General features: G+C 42.3%; 1 protein-coding gene across 1 annotated transcript; it reads right to left on the reverse strand.

Annotated features, from left to right (window-relative positions):
- Positions 1-17,508: 17,508 nt before the first annotated feature.
- Positions 17,509-21,865, reverse strand: LOC130291913 (uncharacterized). Its single transcript, XM_056541347.1, has 2 exons — positions 21,327-21,865; positions 17,509-21,231 (listed from the first exon to the last, which is right to left on the reverse strand). The coding sequence occupies exon 2, from the start codon at positions 19,984-19,986 to the stop codon at positions 17,509-17,511; it is 2,478 nt and encodes an 825-aa protein (XP_056397322.1). The 5' UTR covers positions 19,987-21,231; positions 21,327-21,865.
- Between the last annotated feature and the right edge of the window lie 5,894 nt (positions 21,866-27,759).

Below are 27,759 nucleotides of genomic sequence, written 5' to 3' on the forward strand. Positions count from 1 at the left end.
CCCTCTGAATATAAATCTGCCACATACTGTACCCCTGAATATAATACTATCACATACTGTACCCCTGAATATAATACTATCACATACTGTACCCTCTGAATATAATACCAACACATACTGTACACTCTGAATATATTACTACCACCCACTGCGCCCTCTGAATATAATACTTAGAGATGAGCAAACTACAGTAAATTCAACTCGTCACAAACTTCTCGGCTCGGCAGTTGATGGCTTTTCCTGCATAAATTAGTTCAGCTTTCAGGTGCTCCCGTGGGCTGGAAAAAGTGGATATTGTCCTAGGAGACTCTTTCCTAGAAATGTATCCACCTTTTCCAGCCCACCGGAACTCCTGAAGGCTGAACTAATTTACGCAGGATAAGTCATCAACTGCTGAGCCGACAAGTTCGTGACGAATCGAATTTACTGTAAGTTCGCTCATCTCTAATAATACTACCACAAACTGCGCCCTCTGAATATAATACTACCACCCACTGTGCCCTCTGAATATAATACTACCACAAACTGCGCCCTCTGAATATAATACTACCACAAACTGCGCCCTCTGAATATAATACTACCACAAACTGCGCCCTCTGAATATAATACTACCACAAACTGCGCCCTTTGAATATAATACTACCACAAACTGCGCCCTCCGAATATAATACTACCACAAACTGCGCCCTCTGAATATAATACTACCACAAACTGCGCCCTCTGAATATAATACTACCACAAACTGCGCCCTCTGAATATAACGTTGCCATACAGTGCACCCTCTGAATATAATACCACAACCGCAGTAACACCCTCAACATCCGTTAGCTGATGCTATTACCACGGGAGGGGGGTATTGGTGGTGTTGCTAGTGGATGATCGGGGTGCTACTAGTGGGGGGGGTGTTGCTGAAGGATGATGAGGGTGCTACTGGCCATCCCCCCTGGCAGTATCACCCCCATCATCCATCGGCAGGATCATCCTCCTGGCAGGAGCACCGCCATCATCCACCATCAGGATCTGCTGATGGAGGTGCTGATGGGGGGGGGGGGGTAGTTGCTGGCGGATGATGAGGGTGCTACTGCCAGGGGGGGGGAGCATTAGGTAGGCAGCAGTTCCCCCACATTAGGTAGGTAGCAGTTTCCCCACATTAGGTAGCATCTTTTCCCCACATTAGGCAGCATAGATTCCCCACATTTGGTACCAGTTTCCCCACATTAGGTAGGTACCAGTTACCCCACATTAGGTAGCAATTTCCCCATATTAGGTAGCACAGAATCCCCACATTAGGTAGCAGTTTCCCCACATTCGGTAGCACAGATTCCCCACATTAGCTAGCATAGACTCCCCACATTAGGTAGCATAGACTCCGCACATTAGGTATCATAGACTCCGCACATTAGGTAGCATATACTCCGCACATTAGCTAGCATAGACTCCCCACATTAGGTAGCATAGACTCCCCACATTAGGTAGCATAGACTCCCCACATTAGGTAGCATAGACTCCCCACATTAGGTAGCATAGACTCCGCACATTAGGTATCATAGACTCCGCACATTAGGTAGCATATACTCCGCACATTAGCTAGCATAGACTCCCCACATTAGGCCGCAGGTTCCCTTGCAGGTTCCCCACAATGCGTCAAAGTCTCCCCACACACACACACACACACACACACACATGCACACACAAAAAAAAAAAAAACACATACAACACAGAGAGACACACACACACAAACACACACAGTCAGAGAGACACACACTCACAGACAGACACACAGAGTCACACACAGAGTCACACACACACACAGAGTCACACAAACACAGTCACACACACACACAGAGTCACACAAATACACAGTCACACACAGAGTCACACAAATACACAGAGTCACACACACACTCAGAGAGTCACACAAACACACACACACAGAGTCACACACACACAAACATAGATAGAGACAGACACACACACTCACCGATCCAGCGCAGCGCGATCCTTCTCACCGGGCGCAATGCGAGTGACGTAACTGACGTCCCCCTGCGCGGCCATGCGGTGTGACGTCAGGCCGGCGCAGACGTGGGAGCGGAGGCCGGGCACAGTACTGGTGAAGGTGAGGGGGGGGGGGCCCTGATGACGGACGGGCGCACTGAAAGGGGGGGGGGGTTGCTAACGGACGGGCGCACCGCACACACAGCACAGGGGGGGGGGGGGATGGGGGGTGCTGACGGATGGGAGGCCAGTCGGGCACATAGGGGGGTGTAAGTGTAGCTGGGGAGGGGGTGTGGGTGCTGCGGAGTCTTGGTGTCACCCCATTAGGTTGGTGTCACCCGGTGCGGGCCGCACCCCCCGCACCCGGGTCGCAACGCCACTGTTTCACAGGTGATATAATTATGGTCAGTGTATCTGGCATCACCACAGTCATATCACCTGTGAAAGACTAAGGAAATCCTGAAAACATGACCTGTTGGGGGTGACTTGAGGACCGCGTTTTGGAAACACTGATATAGCCAAAGTATCATGAACAAAATGTCATATGTTCTGCCCCTATTGTAAACATATAATAATCGCCCATGCATGCAAATATTAGAAACCAGCTTATATGAAGGTCAAGACCCAACATCATATTCATTACAACACACAAAAAAACATTTTTAAATAAAAAAAACTCTTCTGTCTGTCATTCTTTCACATTTCATGCCCAAATTGCTTTAAAAACATCCACCTACAAAAAAATTAATAAAAAATCTGTATAAGATACTGTGGGTACACTCTCCTCAAGCCTGGACTTGAATAAAATGGTGGTATAGTGATCTAACTATATTTAAATTGCGTAAAATTATCAGTCAGCTATAGATAATTGAAAATTATAACATTTATTTGTCATAAAATGAGTTACAACCTGCAGGGCCTTTGCAGGTGAACGTGTTCTACAATTCAAGATTACAATAAAAATATTATTAATACAATATAATATATATATATATATTGGTATGCTCAACGTCCATAAGTAGCCGCAATAGATAATATCTTGTCATGTGTATATATATACATTTAGTTATCCATGTTATATCTCAGGAAGTACAAGCAGAAAATTCCTGCTTATTGGATACTGTGTATCGTTGTGCAGGTAGATATCTGTGTTATATGTCAATAGAAGCGAGGGACTGGATACACTGTAGCAAAGTGTAAACTTACCAGTCCAAACGGTGTCCCTTGGCGCTTTCACACTTACCCTCTGTGGGCTCACAGACACCTAGTCGCTCCGGATTGCATGTTGTCAGTGTTAGTGGTCCTGGGGAGGGAGAGATCCTTTGCCGGCGTTATGTCTGTAGCAGCTTGCTGATGGAGGTGTCCTCATCCGCTATGCGCGCCGTACCTCAAGCTTGATAGTTGTAGATGAACCGGTATATTGCTTGCACCTGGAATCCAATGTATATCGGCTGTACGTGTGGAGCATAACCATAAGGTATAGGTCAGACGCGTTTTGAGATATTCCTCTATCTCTCTTTCAATAGCGATGTCTGACTGCATAAAAGAAGGTAGATTTATACCTGTAGCTTCCTTGTGATTGGCTTAATTTAATTTTTGTATACAAATTATGGACTGGATCACTTTGCATAGGTGGATCTGGAAAGCCAGATCACTATAGAGCAAAATGTGGCTTGTAGAGTATGCTGGAGTCAACTTTTTCAGATATTTAAGTATATAGAATACAGCATTTGACATATGAAACTATATGATCTCTATATAAATATTGGCAATGTGTGGATACGAATAGAAATATATAAATAAATAAATAAATGTGGAAACAAAAATATATAAAATCAAAAGGTATAAAATAAAAAAAACGAAAAACAAAAAATATATATAGTATGTAGGTATATTGTAGATGAATGGAATGAAAATAGAATAATGTTGCTGTTGCTTAAAAAATATTATTTTATTTTCATTTATATGCCTAAAAAAATGTTCTGCTCTATACACATTTATGCCCAATCTATTTGCAGGTATTAATATTCTTTAAGTAACAGCAACAGCAACATTATTATATTTTCATTCCATTCATCTACAATATACCTACATACTACATATATTTTTTGTTTTTTATTTTTCTATTTTATACCTTTTGATTTTATATATTTTTGTTTCCACATTTATTTATTTATAAATTTCTATTCATATCTAAACATTTCCAATATTTATATACAGATCATATAGTTTCATATGTCAAATGCTGTATTCTATATACTTAAATATCTGAAAAAGTTGTACTCCAGCATACTCTACAAGCCACATTTTGCTCTATGGCGATCTGACTTTCCACATCCACCTACGCAAAGGGATCCAGTCCATAATTTGTATACAACAATAAAATTAAACCAATCACAAGGAAGCTACAGGCATAAATCTACCTTCCTTTATGCAGTCAGACATCACTATTGAAAAAGAGATAGAGGATATCTCGAAACGCGCCTAGCCTATATCTTATGGTTATGCTCCACACCTAAAGCCGATATACATTGTATTCCAGGTTCAAATAATATACTATATATATATATATATATATATATATATATATATATATATATATCAACTATCAAGCTTGAGGTGCGGCGTGCATAGCGCACGAGGACACTGCAATCAGCAAGCTGCTCCGGACATCACGCCGGCAACAGATCTCTCCCTCCCCAGGAACACTAACACTGACAACATGCAATCTGGTGCAACTAAGTGTTTGTGCGCCGACAGAGGGTAAGAGTGAGAGTGCCGAGGGACCCCCATCTGGACTGTTAAGATCACATTTTGCTACAGTGTATCCAGTCCTTCACTTCTATTGACATATAACACAGATACCTGCACAATGATACACAGTATCCAATAAGGAGAAATGTTCTGCTCTAACTGTTGCTCTTTTGCTTTCAGTACTGCCTGAGATATAAAATGGGTAACTAAATGTACATATACACATGACAAGATATTATCTATTATGGATACTTATGGACGTTGAGGATATCAATACATATATATATATATATATATATATATATATATATATATATTATTATTATTTTAATAATATTTTTATTATAATCTTGAATTGTAGAACAAGTTCACCTGCAAGGGCCCTGCAGGGTGTAACTCATTTTATGACAAAAAAATGTTTTACATTTTCAATTATCTATAGCTGGCTGATAATGTTACGCAATTTTAAATATAGTTAGATCACTATACCACCGTTTAATGCAAGTCCAGGCCTGAGGAGAGTGTACCCCCAGTATTTTAGACATGTTGTCAGGTTGAATGGGATACACAACTTTCCCTTACACCGGTACTCGTCTGGCACAATATTATAATGTCTCTATTCTTTTTTGTAGAAGCCACCTATCTTTTGTTTCTATAATGAAAAAAATTATTAAAAAATATTAATTAGGCATGAATAACAAGATGTGGGTTTTCCTATAAACAAATACCTGCAGGGGCACCACAATATGCACACTATCCATTCTGTATCATAAGTAAATAGTTTTCTTATGTTCTATGAAATGCCTGTGTAAGGAAGAATAAAAGCTTGGTCCTTCTGCACGTACTTACAGTAAACACATCTAGTACATGGGACACACTCCTTTCTCAAGGGTCCCAATAGAAATGGGGCAAAGTTATCTGGTGTAAACTTCAGTTCTAACCAATTGGTCCCTGAGGCTATGTGTTCTTTTATAGGACATCAAGGGACTGTTGTGGAATTCCTCTAAATTTGAGTAAATCTTCCTCAGCAAGAGCCAATGTTTATTAATGATGTTAACTATTGTACTCGAAACAAATGAAATTCTGGGCCCTACAGACTTATCCTTCATCCTTGTCATCAGTGAATCTCTGTCCTGGTGTTCCACTTCCTGAGCATGCACATTAGCAGATGGGGTAATGTTAGTCTTTTCATGTGGACTCCATTCACAACAGTTGTTTACTTCAGACTCTCACTCTATATATTTGTGATACCATGCATATTGGGTAAATTAATTCCCTTTTTCACGTATTTGGAGTTTTGTGGTGGCTTTTGTGGTTGATATAACATACCTGTGGTCTGGGTGTACACCGCTTTGGATCATATATATATATATATATATATATAGGGATGCAAATCAAAAAATGTTGCAGTATCTTGTAATACCTTTTTTATTGAACTAACAGCATTTTGTAGAGAAGCTTTCGGGATTCCTCTCTTTATCAAGTCTAAAGCAAATCTAAGCTCAGAAGTAGAAGACACAGGTTACATCTCACAAATATGCAGGGGTTAAGACAATAGATGTGGAGAATTCACTCTAAAATGGGCCATAAATTGTCCTGCTATAGGAACATAGACTCAATAGATAAGGATGAGAAAAGGGGGAGGGAGGGGGAGCAGGGGAGAGACTGGTGATTAAGCAGGACAAAGTGAGATGCAAAAGAGAATTCAGTACAGGTTATAAGAAATTTTGATAATGAGAGAAGCTCAAATCCACATTGAGTCCTCTGTTTTTCGAGTCAAAAAACAGTGTCAATTTGGCTTTAAATGTCTTTCTCTCTTGTGTGTTTTTGAAATTCCCTCTCATTATCCTGATTGTAAGGTCCTGTATGGAGTGGCCTGTTTGGGTAAAATGATGTCCAACTGGGGTGCAGTAGTCCTTTTCTTTATGGCAGTTGATGGAATATCTGTGTAGATTCATCCTTGCGTTGAGTTTCCGGCTGGCTTGTTATAGGTGGCTTCCATCTTGGTGCATCTGCATCACTGGACTAATACAGCTACTCAAATTTACTATATATATATATATATATATATATATATATATATATATATTTATATATGTATATATACCAAAAACAAAGTTGCTGCAGCACACAGGAGTAGTGTAAAAGGTGATTTATTCCATCCAACAAGCAACGTTTCAGCCGCCCATGCGGCCTTTTTCAAGCTTGAAAAAGGCTGCATGGGCGGCTGAAACGTTGCTTGTTGGATGGAATAAGTCACCTTTTCACTACTCCTGTGTGCTGCAGCAACTTTGTTTTTGGTGGATAACTGTGGGCCCTGACTAGGCTTATTTGTGTGTGCATCTACCCGGGTCGATTGTACTGAAGTGCTGTTCCACCTGGACTTTTTTATATATATATAATTTTCATAAAAATATTAACAGTCTTGCCTGTCCCGTTTTATATTAAATAATTCAGAAGGAAATTGCAGTTTTGTAGTTATTTTATTTGTTTATAGAGCATCAACATATTCCACAATGCTGTCATCACTCTTGTTTCCCTTGATCAGATTTGAACCCAGGACCTGAGCACTGCAAGGCAACAGTGCTAACTACTGATCCACAAAACAATATAAATAAATAAACAAATAATTTATATATATATATATATATATATATATATATATATATATATATATAGTGTCGGAGTAATGTGTATATTAACCTCTTAAGGACACATGATGTACTGGAACGTCATGTGTCCGCTCCCGATCTATAACGCGGGGCCACGGCGTGGCCCTGCGTCATAGCGGGTCGGGCCTGGCCTCTAACAATGGCCGGGACCCGTGGCTAATAGTGCGCGCCATTGATCACGGTGCCATGCGCTATTAACCCTTTAGACGCGGCGTTCAAAGTTGAAAGTGAAAGTATGCCGGTTAGCTTAGTGGGCTACTCGGGATAGCCGCTGCAAAATCGCGGCATCCCGAACAGCTTACAGGACAGCAGGAGGGTCCCTACCTGCCTCCTAGCTGTCCGATCGCCGAATAACTGCTCAGTGCCTGAGATCCAGGCATGAGCAGTCAAGCAGCAGAATCATCGATCACTGGTTTCTTATGAGAAACCAGTGATCAATGTAAAAGATCAGTGTATGCAGTGTTATAGGTCCCTATGGGACCTATAACACTGCAAAAAAAAAAAGTGAAAAAAAAGTGAATAAAGATCATTTAACCCCTCCCCTATTAAAAGTTTGAATCACCCCCCTTTTCCCATAAAAAAAACACAGTGTAAATAAAAATAACAATAAACATATATGGTATCGACACGTGCGGAAATGTCCGAATTATAAAAATATATCATTAATTAAACCGCACGGTCAATGGCGTACACGCAAAAAAATTCCAAAGTCCAAAATAGTGCATTTTTGGTCACTTTTTATATCATGAAAAAATGAATAATCAATAAGTCCCATCAATGCAAAAAGGGTACCGTTGAAAACTTCAGATCACAGCGCAAAAAATTAACCCTCATACCGCCCCATACGCGGAAAAATAAATAGGTTATAGGGGTCAGAAGATGACAATTTTAAACGTATTAATTTTCCTGCATGTAGTTATGATTTTTTCCAGAAGTACGACAAAATCAAACCTATATAAGTAGGGTATCATTTTAATCGTATGAACCTACAGAATAAAGATAAGGTGTCCTTTTTAACCGAAAAATGTACTACGTAGAAACGGAAGCCCCCAAAAGTTACAAAACAGCAGGTTTTTTTTTTCAATTTTGTCTCACAAGGATTTTTCTTTACGTTTCACCGTAGATTTTTGGGCAAATTGACTGACGTCATTACAAAGTAGAATTGGTGGTGCAAAAAATAAGCCCTCATATGGATTTTTAGGTGCAAAATTTAAAGAATTATGATTTTTTAAAGGCAAGGAGCAAAAAACGAAAATGCAAAAACGGAAAAACCCCTGGTCCTTAAGGGGTTAACCTCTTTGTGACGCCAGGGCGTTGTTGACCTATACACCACCCGAGGTAGACCAGCTTCACCTGTGCCGGACACGGGGCAAATAATCACTCCGACGCAAGGTTAAAGTTAACTGGTATGCTTTAATGAGGTAGACAAGGTGTTAAAGTCCATACAACTCAGATTGGCACTAAGGAGATGCAGAGTGAACTTAGGGAAGCTTATCAGCATGCTGGGACTTGTAGTTGTAAGTATATTAACTGATGCATCTCACGCTTATTAACAGACTGACTTAACTGACTACTTGGACTGGACATCAGCAGAATTCTGATTAACTTGCAGTAGATGCATGGTTGCTGGACTAGACCTCTGGCCTCCTTCAGGAACACCAGACAAACTCCTCAGATTTCTTTTCACTGTACCTCAGCTACAAGAGAGCCAGCTGAATCCTGACCTCAATATATAAAGCAGACAGTTTAGACAGATACTATTGGTTAGATGAGTCACCTGTTCACCACTGCATACTCCCATAACAACAAGCTCCTTAGCAACAATAGATTTCTTAACCACTTAAGGACTCGGGTCGTACCTGTACACCCTGAATCCACTCCATTTCTATAATGCGGGGCCACCGCCGGTTAGCTCAGTGGGCTGTTCGGGACCGCTGTGTCTGAGATCCAGGCATGAGCAGTCATCCAGGCATGTTATCCTATGAGATAACAAAGATCGATGTAAAAGATCACTTAGTGCAGTATTATATCCACTAGAGGGGGCTATAACACTGCATAAAGAAGAGTGAAAAAAAAAAAAGTTAATAATGATCATTTAACCCCTTCCCTAATAAAAGTTTGAATCACCCCCATTTTCCCCCCAAAAACCCCAGTGTAAATAAAAAGAAACATATGTGGTATCACCGCAGGTAGAAATGTCCGAATGATAAAAATATACTGTTAATTAAACCACATGGTCAATGGCGTACGCGCCCAAAAAAATTGCTAAGTCCAAAATAGCGTTTGGTCACTTTTTACATCATGAAAAATTGAATAAAAAGCAAAAAGTCCAATCAAAACAAAAATGGTATGGATAAAAATTTTAGATGATGATGCAAAAAAGTAGCCCTCATATCGCCCCATATGTGGAAAAATTAAAAAGTTAAAGGGGTCAGAAGTTGACAATTTTTAACGTATACATTTTCGTGCATGTAGTTATGATTTTTTCCAGAAGTACGATAAAATCAAACCTATATAAGTAGGGTATCATTTTAATCATATGGACCTACAGAATAAAGATAAGGTGTCATTTTTACTGAAAAATGTTCTGTGTAGAAATGGAAGCCCCCAAAATCTACAAAATGTTTTTTTTTTCTTCAATTTTGTCGCACAATGATTTTTTTTTATGTTTAGCCGTAGATTTTTGGGTAAAATGACTGATGTAATTAAAAAGTAGAATTGGTGGCGCAAAAAATAAGCCTTCAAATGGATTTTTTAAGTGCAGAATTGAAAGAATTATTATTTTTTAAAGGTAAGGAGAAAAAAAACGAAAGTGCAAAAATGGAAAAACCCTGAGTCCTTAAGGGGTTAAGGTAACAATACATAGAAAATACAATATATTAACTCTTATGTATCAATGCATCCTTTAGTGCAATATAGAGAGTTCTAAGGAGAGGGGACCCATGATGGCATCGGCCACACAGGATGGGCACGAGATTTCTGTACTGGGTCACCACAAACTTCCCCTCTAGAGAAAAGCCATCCTCGGCATAACGTCCTGGAGGGCTGATGATGTGAGATGGCCTAATTGGCCGGGGTTAGAGCAACACAAATAGTTCCTGGGGCATTAGTTGAAATGTCCTTCTCAGGGTGACATCAAACAGGATGAAGAACAGGATGAAATTAACGGTTTTGTTGTGAAGGGTCCTATATACCTTTTTTGTACTGACACTTAACCATTTAGTACTTATACTAATAATGACATAAACATTTTCAATTACGGACACTAACATAAGTATACTGTTCATGAGACATAGGTCGGATCAGGCATCCAGAGGCTTTCTACCCGGATGCCTTTGCTAATGGGGGCCATCAGCTTGTTTGCTACTTCTCCCGGTAATATAGTATTATTGAATATATTGACAATATATTAGACAATGACGTATGCACAATAACTTTCCCCCTTACGTGCTACTTTACATTACCAGGTGCTCTCTGTGGCCACTCAGAAAACCCTGTGCACAGTGGACTGGAAAAACAATCAGTGCTCTGACATGGACTGAGTATATACATACTGATTTATGAGATGACAATCCTGACTGAAGACATTTTTATGTACTGTACATTAATTCACTATCTGTACACAATAGGAAACATATGCATTTCTGACTATGATACATTTGACTTAATGACTGGTAATATGTACATTTGGTTGTGTGCAAATTTTAGCTACCAGGTACCGCTATTCCTGCTTAGGATACCTTCTGCATGAACAATCCTGTTGAGAGAAAGACACAAGACACAGGATATGTGAGCATAAACATTTTATATATACATTCTGTACAGGTTTGACCCATTAGTACCATTCACATCCACATCACCATCATAGGAATAGATTTTTGTTAGGCCAAATTAGTCTATCACGTCATCTTAGTTCTTGCCCTGTGATTTAAGGTACCACACTATAAAGTTCAAGGTGCTGTAGTCTTTATGAATTCACAGCCAAAGCTGGACACATGCTTAAAGTGTATCTGTCGTCAACAAAAACTTTTTATATAATGTAGATAATACAATTATATGTATATCTGTATTATACATTTGTTAAAAATTTGCTTATTTCTGGGTGAAAAAGTCCTGTCCCTGCAATTGCCTGTGAGGAGTCCAAATACAGGAAGTGAGGGTAGGACAAGCAGGGATCTGTGCAGGCTCTTGGCTTGTCAATCATCCTCATGTATGAGCCCGTAGCATGTCACTGAGCCTCACTGCACAGAGCCCTGCTTGTTCACCCTCACTTCCTGTATTTGGACTCCTCATAGAGACACACAGGCAATAGCTGCAGGGACAAGAATTTACATATTTTTTAACCAATGTATATTACAAATATACATATAATGGTGTTATCTACGTTATATAAAAAGTTTTTGTTGATGGTTGCAGGTACAGTTCATGGCATAATTGAAATAGTGTTAATATTGTTACTCCACACACAAAAACTTTAAGTCTCACAACTTAGCTGTGAATAAGGAAAACAGATTACACATGGGACACTCATCCTGGATATTTTCCGTCCCAGTCCCATCGGTCGCACTCTTATTCGGCTGGAACATATAACGGGGACCATGCGAATGTGCGCCCTCCATGGGTTAACTCTGGTGTTCCATGCCACCTTGGAAATATTAGAGTGGGAGATGGTGGGACTCACGGTGACCACCATCAGAACCACAGCGGCTTGCATCACTGGGGGACAAATCGTTGGTGCCTGATGGGCCGGCCAAACCTTCTCCTCAGCAGGAGTAGGCCAAGGCACTTTAGTTGGTGCCCAATGAGCAGGCCAAATCTCCTCAATGCCAGGAGTAGGCCTGGGCATATCTGCAGACATCTTCTTCTTGGCTCCTGGTACATACTGAGGCGTCATCGCAGGAATCTCAGGCAGGAGCTCTTCTTCCTTGACATAGCCTTTCACCTCTGGGGACAGTAGACCGAAGGGATCGGCGTTCCAGTCCTCAGACGGAAAGTCCACAAAGCGGAGCTGCATGGGGTTCTTGGGTCGGGTCACACCTGCCCCCCCTCCCCTTGTGCACTTTGGACTGGAGTATATTCCACAATCTCCCCGCTCTCCAGGGAGTGTAAGGGTGTTGGGAGATAGTCCCGTTTGACTGCTTGCCTGTTAACCAACAACATGCCACCATGAGAGAGAGTCCATTAACCCCTTAACAACAATGGATGTGTATACACGTCCATGTGCCATTAAGGTGGTATGATGCGGGCTCCCAACCCGAGCCCGCGTCATACCGGCCGGCCCCCAGCTGATTCCTGTAGCTGGGGGCTGGCTTTAATAGCGGCAAAAAATTCCAAAATCCAAAATAGTTATTTTTGTTCACTTTTTATACAAAAAAAAAAAAAAAAAGGAATAAAGAGCTATCAAAAAGTCCAATCAAATAACAAAAATGCTACCAATTAAAACTTCAGATCACGGCGCAAAAAATGAGCCCTCATACTAACCTGTATGCGGAAAAATAAAAAAGTTATAAGGGTCAGAAGAGGCCAATTTTAAATGTATTAATTTTCGTGTATGTAGTTATGATTTTTTCCAAAAGTACGACAAAATTAAATCTATATAAGTAGGGTATCATTTTAACCGTTTGGACCTACAGAATAAAGAGAAGGTTTACCGAAAAATGCACTGTGTAGAAATGGAAGCCCCCAAAAGTTACAAAATTGTGTTTTTTCTTCAATTTTGTCACATAATGATTTTTTTCCCCGTTTCGCCGTAGATTTTTGTGTAAAATTACTATTGTCATTACAAAGTAGAATTGGTGATGCAAAAAATAAGCCCCATATGGATTTTTAGGTGCAAAATTGAAAGGGTTATGATTTTTAAAAGGTGAGGAGGGAAAAACGAAAGTGCAAAAACAGAAAAATGCTTGGTTAATGTGCCAAATCCCCTGAACTTATCAAATTTGAAAACTGTAGCTCTCTGCCGTTCTAGGGGTAGCTCTCCTTCTCTGGGGTGATCCAACATTCTTATTTACAGGCGTTCTAGGGACTTGGTGTCTTCCTGCTGCGCCTGTCGCACTTCAAAAGGTAAAACTTTAGGCCCATACTCTCTTCTTTTCTCTCTCATTTCCTCCACTATAGCTGCAGCTCAGGCCTCCTGCTTGGCTGACTTGGATACTGCTGCATGGATTGGGGGATGCTCCCTACCGAGTAGGGGGTAGAAGGTACTGCCTCATGTTTCAGATTAGCTGCGGCTCGTCGCCGAATATCCACTCTGACAGTGGGGGTGACTTGGGGCGTGCTGTGGGCTTCTGGACCTGGGGGTCAGACTCAGGGCTGGAGTTGTACGAGGGAGGGGAAAAAGCGGCCTCAGCTAGGGTACACACTTCGGATTCCTTGGTGTTGATCTTCGCCAAGGATCCCCAGGTCCTTTGGTGTGGTGACAGACTCACTCCTGGTCGTGGAACGCCAAAAGTTGTGGTGTTGGATGGGGTAATGTGTGCATTAACCTCTTCATGACGCCAGGACGTGGTTGACCTATCCACCACCTGAGGTAGATCAGCTTCACCTGTGCCAGGCACGGGGCAAATAATCACTCCAACGTAAGGTTACTGTTAACTGGTATGCTTTAATGAGGTAGACAAGGTGTTAAAGCCCATACAGCTCAGATTGGCACTAAGGAGATGTAGGGTGAACTTAAGGTAGCTTATCGGCTTGCTGGGACTTGTAGTTGTAAGTATATTGACTGATGCAACTTACACATGTTAACAGACAGACTTAACTGACTACTTGGACTGGACTTCAGCAGAATCCCCGATATGTTTAGTTCTTACTGTCAGGCTTTGACTTTCACCCACGATGCAGGGGTTACCTTGCAGTAGACACATGGTTGCTGGACTAGGCCTCAGGCCTCCTTCAGGAACACCAGACAAACTCCTCAGACTTCTCTTCACTGTACCTCAGCTACAAGAGAGCCAGCTGAACCCTGACCTCACTATATAAGGGGAACAGTTTAGAGAGATACTATTGGTTAGATAAATCACCTGTCCACCATTGCATACTCCCCTAACAAAAAGGTCCTTAGCAACAATAGATTTCTTAAGGTAACAGTGCATAGAAAAAACAATATATTAACTCTTATGTAACAATGCATCCTTCAGTGCATATAGAGAGTTCTAAGGAGAGGGGCCAATGACGGACATTGAGCAGCAACGGCTACACAGGATGGGCAGGAGTACAGAAGAGCATGCGATTTCTGTTATGGGTCACTATATATATATATATATATATATATATATATATTTATATTTATATATATATATATATATTTATATATATATATATCTTCTCAAAGTAAGGGTTTTGTTAGAACCCTGCCATCCTGCCATTTGTCTGTTGTTTGACTGATTTCTAGTATGTTTTGATGTGCAGTTGAAGCGTAGTATCCTTGACTCATACATATAATGATCACCCGATCAGAATCCACTAGCCTTCCTTTGATTTCGCTGCGGCTTTCTACTGATCTGTGGGAACGAAGCTTTGATGATGTCTCTCTTAATTTCCCAGAAGGGACATCATAGGCACAGTTGAGTGTAAAGATATCTAACTTTGTAACATCCTATTCTTTTAAATGGACGATACAGTTGTAAAAAAAAAAAGAATTTTAGTCCCCGAAACAAAGTTTTTGTGGCATAATTTGTTCAGCTATGTAAACTTCATATAAAAGTGCAACATAGCAAAGCTCAGGTTTTTTTTTTTTTTTTTTTTTTTTTTTTTTTTTTTTTTTTAGCATTGGTATGTAAACTATCCTTCCTCCAGGAAAAATACAACAGTTTCTTTTGTTATGGCCTAAAGGTTCTTACATGGGTCAGATTCTTAGTTATAACCTAAAGGTTCTTAGAATGGGCTGGATAACCCCTTTAAGCCTTTCATGAGGCCAATTTTACACTTTTATTTTTTCCTCCTTGCCTTTTGAAAGCACATGTTTTTTTAATTTATTTTAACTCCTTAACATTGAAGGATGTATATTTACATCCTGCTCCGGCTTCCGCTCTATGCCGCGGGGCCAATCACAGTGATGCCCTGTATTAACCCTTCAGACGCGGTGATCAAAGCTGACCGCCGCATCTGAAGCGAAAATGAAACTATCCCGGCTGCTCAGTTGGGCTGTTCGCGACCGCCGCGGTAAAAACGCGGCATCCCGAACAGATTACAGGACACCGGGAGGGACCCTGCCTCCCTCATTGCCTCATCGGTGTCCGATCGGCGAATGACTGCTCCGTTCCTGAGATCCAGGCAGGAGCAATCAAGCGCCGATAACACTGATCACAGATATGTTAATACATGCCAGTGATCTGTGTAAAAGATCAGTGTATGTAATGTTATAGACCCCTATGGGAACTATAACATTACAAAAAAAAGTTAAAAAAAAAGTGTTAATAAAGATCATTTAACCCCTTCCCTAATAAAAGTTGGAATCACCCCCCTTTTCCCATTAAAAAAATTAAACAGTGTCAATAAAAATAAACATATGTGGTATTGCCACGTGCCTAAATGTCTGAACTATAAAAATATATCGCTAATTAAACCGCACGGTCAATGGCGTACACGTAAAAAAATTCCAAAAAAGCTTATTTTTGGTCACTTTTTATACCATTAAAAAATTAATAAAAAATTATCAAAAAATCCGATCAAAACAAAAAGGGTACCAATAAAAACTTCAGATCACGGCGCAAAAAATTAGCCATAATTTTGCCCTGTACGTGGAAAAATAAAAAAGTTATAGGGGTCAGAAGAGGACATTTTTAAATGTATAAATTTTCCTGCATATTATGATTTTTCCACAAATGCAGTAGCCCAATGTAAATTGTATGCTGCTGATAGATAATATAGATATAGTTGCTAGCTATGCCCAACGCGTTTCAGCACATGGTTACATGTGACCTCATCAGGGGCTAACTGGCGTAGAACAATACAGTTATTGTATATGAGAATTAATATCGGGGTAGCTCCATACAATAGCGACCCCAACAAAGAGCGTGCTGGATGTGATGCACAATACTCATTTACAGCATATAAATGACAGGACCCGGACGCAACCTGCAAGGAAGCACATAAGAACAATGGTCCTCAGTAAGCATATCATTACCAAAAAATAGTAAGGTACCTGTAAAGCAGAAGAGATAGTTACTCACGGTTATGGCGTCTATCTGGGATAAAACCTGACGATGTGTGTATAACCCGCAGTGGCGGGGAGCCTAGCTTCCGTGCCGGCTACTCACACACATGTCAGAGAAGAGCGGCGTCTGACGACTTATCCGCTTCCGGTCTAAGGTGGGCGTGGCCCGGCTAACGACGCCGTCTCCATGCCAGCGCCAAAACAATGGAGAGCGCGTCATCCGTCCCGCTGATCTCGCGGGGCGGTAGCACGGGCATAGTTAACCCTAGCCGACCCGAAGGTAAGTCAGTTACACTGTCCCAGGATAGGACAGGTAGGAAAATTAGCTTTAAATGGCAGCCCAAAAATACACTTTGGATATGTGAATTAGGGTAGGCGAGAGCCTAGCCAGACATTTATACTGAGTCCGATATTAGACATTGAGTAATGTATAACAGGGGAACAGTACATGGATTGGCACATCTAGGTAGTACAGATAGAGTAAAATTAAGAAATTTGAATATTCATAATAATCATTAATTGAGAGTAAACAAGCTAGAGATCAGAGACCCAGAATTAAACAGAGAAGGATATCGGATAAAAATATTAACCAAAAGCAGCTCTGGTGGATAAGGGGAGGTAATGAGGGACGATATCCCAAAGATTGGGGTACCAAAAAAGTGTCCGAGGGGTATTGTAGGGGAAGCCCTAGATGGAGGGTGGAGAGGGATTAGCGGGGGCCTAGTGAGCCTATATAATGCCTAGGCATCCCTAAACTAAGCCCTATGCCTAGGCGGGGTGGCCGCCCTAAAAAGGGCGGTCCCGCTCTGGAACCTAAGCCTAGTGTGCCCTAGTATTCCCTAACTAGGGGGTGTACTAGCTAATTGGCTGACTACAGCCACCCCTAACTACCTAAGAAAAACACCCCTAATTAGCATACCCCCACGGACACTTCTAGAGAAAACTCCCATAGCAGAGCAGCTCATTCAGTCCTTTGGGCGTGACAGTTTCTAGATTAAAGATCCAACGTGCTTCACGCTGTAGAAGAAGCTTGTCTAGATCCCCACCTCGAGAAGATGGATTCATCTTTTCAATTCCAAAGAAAGTCATGCCCTTAGTGTCCCCACCATGTATCTCATTCACATGCCTAGCCAGGGCAGTGTCTCTCTTGTTTCTGATGTCACCTATGTGCTCAAGCACCCTACGACGTAATTCTCTGATGGTCTTACCTACGTACATCAGGGCGCACGAGCATACAGCGACATAGACCACTGCCCTGGTACTACAATTGATGAAATCTTTGATCTTAAATAGTTTGTTAGAAATTGTGATGGTAACACTTTCTGTTTTTTTCATAAAGGGACATGCCCGGCAATGACCACATTTGTGAGATCCTGTGATGTTACTTCTGTCTAGCCAGGTGCTAGGGGGGGGAAGAGGGGCAAGATGACTATGCGTGACCATGTCCCCTATACTTTTCCCTTTTCTGTATGTGATTTGTGGGTAATCTCCGACAAAAGTCCTGAGATCTTTATCCATCTGTAATATGCCCCAATGTCGTTGTAATATCTCACGTATGGGGCCTGACATGTTGTCAAAGGTACCAATCACCCTACATAAAGGTGCCGTCTCCGGGTGCTTCTTGAGTACCAATAATTGTTGTCTAGGGGTAGCTTTTGCGTGTTTAAAAGCTGGAATAAGAACCCGGTCCGGGTAACCCCTGTCTCTGAATCTGGATCTCAGATCCCCAGCCTGTCTCAAAAACTCCCTCTCTTGTGTACAGTTCCTCCTGAGGCGGAGATATTGTCCCTTCGGGATACCCCTCTTAAGGGGTCCCGGGTGACAACTCTCCCACCTCAGGAGGCTATTAGTAGCAGTGGCTTTCCGAAAGACCCTAGTAATAAGCCCACCTAGTGCATCCTTCACAATGGTCACATCCAAGAAATCAAGGGAGGATGGGTCCAGAGTGAAAGTAAAAGTAAGGCCCAAATCGTTTTGATTAATGGATTCTATGAATTGTTTAAATTCACAAGCTGTGCCCGTCCACAATACAAGAACATCATCTATATACCTTGTCCAGAATGGGACAAGGTCCAGATATTTTTCTCTGTCTCCGACGAACGCCATTGTGGCCTCCCACCAACCTAAAAAGATGTTAGCGTAGGTTGGCGCACAGGGACTGCCCATGGCAGTCCCTTTTAGTTGATGATAATGGCGTCCGTCGAAGAGAAAGTAATTGTGGACAAGGATATATTCCATCAATTTCAAAACGAAGGCATTGTGACTCTGCATGTATGTGCCCCTAGAAGACAGATAATAGGATAGAGCTTTGAGGCCTTGATCGTGCGGAATTGAGGAATATAATGCTTCCACATCGATTCCACCTAAAAGGGTATTCTCCTCTACCACTAAACCATCAAGTTTAGATAAAAGGTCCGTTGTGTCACGTGTAAACGATGGCAAAGACATGACAAAGTGTCTAAGGACTCTATCCACATACACTCCCACGTTCTGTGATATGCTGCCTATTCCTGAGACGATAGGACGACCCTTAAGGGGTGTGACCCCTTTGTGAATTTTAGGTAACGCATAGAACGTGGGGGTGATTGGGGCAACTGGAGTCAAAAATTCAAATTCTTTATCACTGATTAACTTTTCAGATCTAGCATTCTCTAGAATAAGTGTGAGTTCCTGTTTGTATGTCTGTGTGGGGTCACCAGAGAGGATCTCATAGGACTCTCTATCCCTCAAGATTTTATAACACATATCTTTATACTGGTCCCTACCCAGAATGACCGTATTCCCCCCCTTGTCCGAGGGCTTTATCACTATGTTATTGTTCTCTATCAATTCCCTCATAGCTCTTCTTTCATCAAATGATAAGTTGTTTCTAACTGGGCTATCCAACTTGATGAGGTTTTTAAGGTCTCGGGCAACCAGCTCCTTAAACACTTCAATACAGGAAATTTCACTAGTGGGTGGTTGTTTTTTACTTTTTAATCTAAGGTCTGTGAAAGGTCCAGTTCCTCGGTCCCTTTCGCCCGTTTCCAGGAGCTCAGTGAGATCCCTCACTGTAGCCAAATCCTCTACTGAGATACCCAGAGCCTGACAGTTATTACGTTCCATATCTAGATGAAACTTGTGCCAACTGAGCTTACGTGTAAAGAGGCTAATATCTTTCGTCCATGTAAAGGCGTCAAAATTTACAGTGGGCACAAATGACAAACCTCTAGTCAGAACAGCCAACTGGGTATCAGGGAGGATCTGGTCAGATAAATTCAATATCTGTGGAGTCTTTTTATTTTGGGGTACATTATCTATTGTTTGCCTCGTCCTGCTGTCGATCTGAGGAGGTAGGGATTCTCCCCTAAAAAAGAATGTGATACTGAGGGAGAAGAGGGTATAGAGGGTCCAGCTTGCACAGTTCCACATTGTTGATTATATTGTTGATTTCTTGCTGGGGCCCTAGATCTATTTTTTCCTCTATATCGATATGATCTACCCCTTCCCCTTCCTTTGTCACTTTTGTTTTTTTCTCGGTCAGAGGCGTCTGTCTCTGAGGAGGAAGCCTCTGTCTCAGTTTCCCTTTGTTGATAACTTTTATCCAGTACCGTATATGCACGGTTATCCCGAAAATCCTGGAGGTCTCTGGTAAACTGTATGTGTTTGCGTTCTTTCAGATGGTAGCAAAATCTTTCAATGGTATTTTTTAGTTGGGTTTCTTTTGTTGGAAATTCAGGGTCACCTTTAAATTTAGCGGTAATGTCTTGTTGTTCTCTAAGTTTTATACCAGAGACCTCCAGGTTTCTTTTTTCTTCCTCGAGCAGGATTTCAAGGAATTTTACTGAGCAAATGGTGGCCTCCTCCTCCCACTTTTTTAGTACCTCCGGTGTGCGGAGTCTTAACGATGGTAAGATAGCTATCCGCAGTCCGCGAGGCACTATTTTGTTCTTTATGTAAGACTCAAAACTTTGAACCTCCCAAAAACTCGTGATGTATGATTTATGACACTGTGTCAATTCTCGGAAAGCTGCTTTGAGGGACGGTGTATACCTAGATTGTACTAGTGTTTTGTCTGAAAAGACGTCACGTGCCTCACTAATCCAATCGTCCAAATTGGGTGTACCTGTTACCAGGCTAGCCATAGCCAATAGAGTGAATAAATCAAGAAAATAGTATTGTGGACAGATAGTGGTGTCCACTGCCTAGTATAGACAACTCCCAAAAATAAACAAGTAGATAAGAGGGGGGGAGAGAAAACTGTATAGGTGCTAATAAAACATAGCTTTTAATAAGTCGTCTAAAACACACTGATTTAAACAAAGTGATGTACGAATAGGTGACAAGGCAGGTGTCAGCCCTGTGACCTAAGGATAGACACTAACAAGGCTGTTAAAATTGCATGTAAAGGGATTGTCCCACAAATGCAGTAGCCCAATGTAAATTGTATGCTGCTGATAGATAATATAGATATAGTTGCTAGCTATGCCCAACGCGTTTCAGCACATGGTTACATGTGACCTCATCAGGGGCTAACTGGCGTAGAACAATACAGTTATTGTATATGAGAATTAATATCGGGGTAGCTCGATACAATAGCGACCCCAACAAAGAGCGTGCTGGATGTGATGCACAATACTCATTTACAGCATATAAATGACAGGACCCGGACGCAACCTGCAAGGAAGCACATAAGAACAATGGTCCTCAGTAAGCATATCATTACCAAAAAATAGTAAGGTACCTGTAAAGCAGAAGAGATAGTTACTCACGGTTATGGCGTCTATCTGGGATAAAACCTGACGATGTGTGTATAACCCGCAGTGGCGGGGAGCCTAGCTTCCGTGCCGGCTACTCACACACATGTCAGAGAAGAGCGGCGTCTGACGACTTATCCGCTTCCGGTCTAAGGTGGGCGTGGCCCGGCTAACGACGCCGTCTCCATGCCAGCGCCAAAACAATGGAGAGCGCGTCATCCGTCCCGCTGATCTCGCGGGGCGGTAGCACGGGCATAGTTAACCCTAGCCGACCCGAAGGTAAGTCAGTTACACTGTCCCAGGATAGGACAGGTAGGAAAATTAGCTTTAAATGGCAGCCCAAAAATACACTTTGGATATGTGAATTAGGGTAGGCGAGAGCCTAGCCAGACATTTATACTGAGTCCGATATTAGACATTGAGTAATGTATAACAGGGGAACAGTACATGGATTGGCACATCTAGGTAGTACAGATAGAGTAAAATTAAGAAATTTGAATATTCATAATAATCATTAATTGAGAGTAAACAAGCTAGAGATCAGAGACCCAGAATTAAACAGAGAAGGATATCGGATAAAAATATTAACCAAAAGCAGCTCTGGTGGATAAGGGGAGGTAATGAGGGACGATATCCCAAAGATTGGGGTACCAAAAAAGTGTCCGAGGGGTATTGTAGGGGAAGCCCTAGATGGAGGGTGGAGAGGGATTAGCGGGGGCCTAGTGAGCCTATATAATGCCTAGGCATCCCTAAACTAAGCCCTATGCCTAGGCGGGGTGGCCGCCCTAAAAAGGGCGGTCCCGCTCTGGAACCTAAGCCTAGTGTGCCCTAGTATTCCCTAACTAGGGGGTGTACTAGCTAATTGGCTGACTACAGCCACCCCTAACTACCTAAGAAAAACACCCCTAATTAGCATACCCCCACGGACACTTCTAGAGAAAACTCCCATAGCAGAGCAGCTCATTCAGTCCTTTGGGCGTGACAGAAACTGTCACGCCCAAAGGACTGAATGAGCTGCTCTGCTATGGGAGTTTTCTCTAGAAGTGTCCGTGGGGGTATGCTAATTAGGGGTGTTTTTCTTAGGTAGTTAGGGGTGGCTGTAGTCAGCCAATTAGCTAGTACACCCCCTAGTTAGGGAATACTAGGGCACACTAGGCTTAGGTTCCAGAGCGGGACCGCCCTTTTTAGGGCGGCCACCCCGCCTAGGCATAGGGCTTAGTTTAGGGATGCCTAGGCATTATATAGGCTCACTAGGCCCCCGCTAATCCCTCTCCACCCTCCATCTAGGGCTTCCCCTACAATACCCCTCGGACACTTTTTTGGTACCCCAATCTTTGGGATATCGTCCCTCATTACCTCCCCTTATCCACCAGAGCTGCTTTTGGTTAATATTTTTATCCGATATCCTTCTCTGTTTAATTCTGGGTCTCTGATCTCTAGCTTGTTTACTCTCAATTAATGATTATTATGAATATTCAAATTTCTTAATTTTACTCTATCTGTACTACCTAGATGTGCCAATCCATGTACTGTTCCCCTGTTATACATTACTCAATGTCTAATATCGGACTCAGTATAAATGTCTGGCTAGGCTCTCGCCTACCCTAATTCACATATCCAAAGTGTATTTTTGGGCTGCCATTTAAAGCTAATTTTCCTACCTGTCCTATCCTGGGACAGTGTAACTGACTTACCTTCGGGTCGGCTAGGGTTAACTATGCCCGTGCTACCGCCCCGCGAGATCAGCGGGACGGATGACGCGCTCTCCATTGTTTTGGCGCTGGCATGGAGACGGCGTCGTTAGCCGGGCCACGCCCACCTTAGACCGGAAGCGGATAAGTCGTCAGACGCCGCTCTTCTCTGACATGTGTGTGAGTAGCCGGCACGGAAGCTAGGCTCCCCGCCACTGCGGGTTATACACACATCGTCAGGTTTTATCCCAGATAGACGCCATAACCGTGAGTAACTATCTCTTCTGCTTTACAGGTACCTTACTATTTTTTGGTAATGATATGCTTACTGAGGACCATTGTTCTTATGTGCTTCCTTGCAGGTTGCGTCCGGGTCCTGTCATTTATATGCTGTAAATGAGTATTGTGCATCACATCCAGCACGCTCTTTGTTGGGGTCGCTATTGTATCGAGCTACCCCGATATTAATTCTCATATACAATAACTGTATTGTTCTACGCCAGTTAGCCCCTGATGAGGTCACATGTAACCATGTGCTGAAACGCGTTGGGCATAGCTAGCAACTATATCTATATTATCTATCAGCAGCATACAATTTACATTGGGCTACTGCATTTGTGGGACAATCCCTTTACATGCAATTTTAACAGCCTTGTTAGTGTCTATCCTTAGGTCACAGGGCTGACACCTGCCTTGTCACCTATTCGTACATCACTTTGTTTAAATCAGTGTGTTTTAGACGACTTATTAAAAGCTATGTTTTATTAGCACCTATACAGTTTTCTCTCCCCCCCTCTTATCTACTTGTTTATTTTTGGGAGTTGTCTATACTAGGCAGTGGACACCACTATCTGTCCACAATACTATTTTCTTGATTTATTCACTCTATTGGCTATGGCTAGCCTGGTAACAGGTACACCCAATTTGGACGATTGGATTAGTGAGGCACGTGACGTCTTTTCAGACAAAACACTAGTACAATCTAGGTATACACCGTCCCTCAAAGCAGCTTTCCGAGAATTGACACAGTGTCATAAATCATACATCACGAGTTTTTGGGAGGTTCAAAGTTTTGAGTCTTACATAAAGAACAAAATAGTGCCTCGCGGACTGCGGATAGCTATCTTACCATCGTTAAGACTCCGCACACCGGAGGTACTAAAAAAGTGGGAGGAGGAGGCCACCATTTGCTCAGTAAAATTCCTTGAAATCCTGCTCGAGGAAGAAAAAAGAAACCTGGAGGTCTCTGGTATAAAACTTAGAGAACAACAAGACATTACCGCTAAATTTAAAGGTGACCCTGAATTTCCAACAAAAGAAACCCAACTAAAAAATACCATTGAAAGATTTTGCTACCATCTGAAAGAACGCAAACACATACAGTTTACCAGAGACCTCCAGGATTTTCGGGATAACCGTGCATATACGGTACTGGATAAAAGTTATCAACAAAGGGAAACTGAGACAGAGGCTTCCTCCTCAGAGACAGACGCCTCTGACCGAGAAAAAAACAAAAGTGACAAAGGAAGGGGAAGGGGTAGATCATATCGATATAGAGGAAAAAATAGATCTAGGGCCCCAGCAAGAAATCAACAATATAATCAACAATGTGGAACTGTGCAAGCTGGACCCTCTATACCCTCTTCTCCCTCAGTATCACATTCTTTTTTAGGGGAGAATCCCTACCTCCTCAGATCGACAGCAGGACGAGGCAAACAATAGATAATGTACCCCAAAATAAAAAGACTCCACAGATATTGAATTTATCTGACCAGATCCTCCCTGATACCCAGTTGGCTGTTCTGACTAGAGGTTTGTCATTTGTGCCCACTGTAAATTTTGACGCCTTTACATGGACGAAAGATATTAGCCTCTTTACACGTAAGCTCAGTTGGCACAAGTTTCATCTAGATATGGAACGTAATAACTGTCAGGCTCTGGGTATCTCAGTAGAGGATTTGGCTACAGTGAGGGATCTCACTGAGCTCCTGGAAACGGGCGAAAGGGACCGAGGAACTGGACCTTTCACAGACCTTAGATTAAAAAGTAAAAAACAACCACCCACTAGTGAAATTTCCTGTATTGAAGTGTTTAAGGAGCTGGTTGCCCGAGACCTTAAAAACCTCATCAAGTTGGATAGCCCAGTTAGAAACAACTTATCATTTGATGAAAGAAGAGCTATGAGGGAATTGATAGAGAACAATAACATAGTGATAAAGCCCTCGGACAAGGGGGGGAATACGGTCATTCTGGGTAGGGACCAGTATAAAGATATGTGTTATAAAATCTTGAGGGATAGAGAGTCCTATGAGATCCTCTCTGGTGACCCCACACAGACATACAAACAGGAACTCACACTTATTCTAGAGAATGCTAGATCTGAAAAGTTAATCAGTGATAAAGAATTTGAATTTTTGACTCCAGTTGCCCCAATCACCCCCACGTTCTATGCGTTACCTAAAATTCACAAAGGGGTCACACCCCTTAAGGGTCGTCCTATCGTCTCAGGAATAGGCAGCATATCACAGAACGTGGGAGTGTATGTGGATAGAGTCCTTAGACACTTTGTCATGTCTTTGCCATCGTTTACACGTGACACAACGGACCTTTTATCTAAACTTGATGGTTTAGTGGTAGAGGAGAATACCCTTTTAGGTGGAATCGATGTGGAAGCATTATATTCCTCAATTCCGCACGATCAAGGCCTCAAAGCTCTATCCTATTATCTGTCTTCTAGGGGCACATACATGCAGAGTCACAATGCCTTCGTTTTGAAATTGATGGAATATATCCTTGTCCACAATTACTTTCTCTTCGACGGACGCCATTATCATCAACTAAAAGGGACTGCCATGGGCAGTCCCTGTGCGCCAACCTACGCTAACATCTTTTTAGGTTGGTGGGAGGCCACAATGGCGTTCGTCGGAGACAGAGAAAAATATCTGGACCTTGTCCCATTCTGGACAAGGTATATAGATGATGTTCTTGTATTGTGGACGGGCACAGCTTGTGAATTTAAACAATTCATAGAATCCATTAATCAAAACGATTTGGGCCTTACTTTTACTTTCACTCTGGACCCATCCTCCCTTGATTTCTTGGATGTGACCATTGTGAAGGATGCACTAGGTGGGCTTATTACTAGGGTCTTTCGGAAAGCCACTGCTACTAATAGCCTCCTGAGGTGGGAGAGTTGTCACCCGGGACCCCTTAAGAGGGGTATCCCGAAGGGACAATATCTCCGCCTCAGGAGGAACTGTACACAAGAGAGGGAGTTTTTGAGACAGGCTGGGGATCTGAGATCCAGATTCAGAGACAGGGGTTACCCGGACCGGGTTCTTATTCCAGCTTTTAAACACGCAAAAGCTACCCCTAGACAACAATTATTGGTACCCAAGAAGCACCCGGAGACGGCACCTTTATGTAGGGTGATTGGTACCTTTGACAACATGTCAGGCCCCATACGTGAGATATTACAACGACATTGGGGCATATTACAGATGGATAAAGATCTCAGGACTTTTGTCGGAGATTACCCACAAATCACATACAGAAAAGGGAAAAGTATAGGGGACATGGTCACGCATAGTCATCTTGCCCCTCTTCCCCCCCCTAGCACCTGGCTAGACAGAAGTAACATCACAGGATCTCACAAATGTGGTCATTGCCGGGCATGTCCCTTTATGAAAAAAACAGAAAGTGTTACCATCACAATTTCTAACAAACTATTTAAGATCAAAGATTTCATCAATTGTAGTACCAGGGCAGTGGTCTATGTCGCTGTATGCTCGTGCGCCCTGATGTACGTAGGTAAGACCATCAGAGAATTACGTCGTAGGGTGCTTGAGCACATAGGTGACATCAGAAACAAGAGAGACACTGCCCTGGCTAGGCATGTGAATGAGATACATGGTGGGGACACTAAGGGCATGACTTTCTTTGGAATTGAAAAGATGAATCCATCTTCTCGAGGTGGGGATCTAGACAAGCTTCTTCTACAGCGTGAAGCACGTTGGATCTTTAATCTAGAAACTGTCACGCCCAAAGGACTGAATGAGCTGCTCTGCTATGGGAGTTTTCTCTAGAAGTGTCCGTGGGGGTATGCTAATTAGGGGTGTTTTTCTTAGGTAGTTAGGGGTGGCTGTAGTCAGCCAATTAGCTAGTACACCCCCTAGTTAGGGAATACTAGGGCACACTAGGCTTAGGTTCCAGAGCGGGACCGCCCTTTTTAGGGCGGCCACCCCGCCTAGGCATAGGGCTTAGTTTAGGGATGCCTAGGCATTATATAGGCTCACTAGGCCCCCGCTAATCCCTCTCCACCCTCCATCTAGGGCTTCCCCTACAATACCCCTCGGACACTTTTTTGGTACCCCAATCTTTGGGATATCGTCCCTCATTACCTCCCCTTATCCACCAGAGCTGCTTTTGGTTAATATTTTTATCCGATATCCTTCTCTGTTTAATTCTGGGTCTCTGATCTCTAGCTTGTTTACTCTCAATTAATGATTATTATGAATATTCAAATTTCTTAATTTTACTCTATCTGTACTACCTAGATGTGCCAATCCATGTACTGTTCCCCTGTTATACATTACTCAATGTCTAATATCGGACTCAGTATAAATGTCTGGCTAGGCTCTCGCCTACCCTAATTCACATATCCAAAGTGTATTTTTGGGCTGCCATTTAAAGCTAATTTTCCTACCTGTCCTATCCTGGGACAGTGTAACTGACTTACCTTCGGGTCGGCTAGGGTT

Source organism: Hyla sarda, chromosome 9, assembly GCF_029499605.1.
Source record: "Hyla sarda isolate aHylSar1 chromosome 9, aHylSar1.hap1, whole genome shotgun sequence".
NCBI classification, from domain to species: Eukaryota; Metazoa; Chordata; class Amphibia; order Anura; family Hylidae; genus Hyla; species Hyla sarda.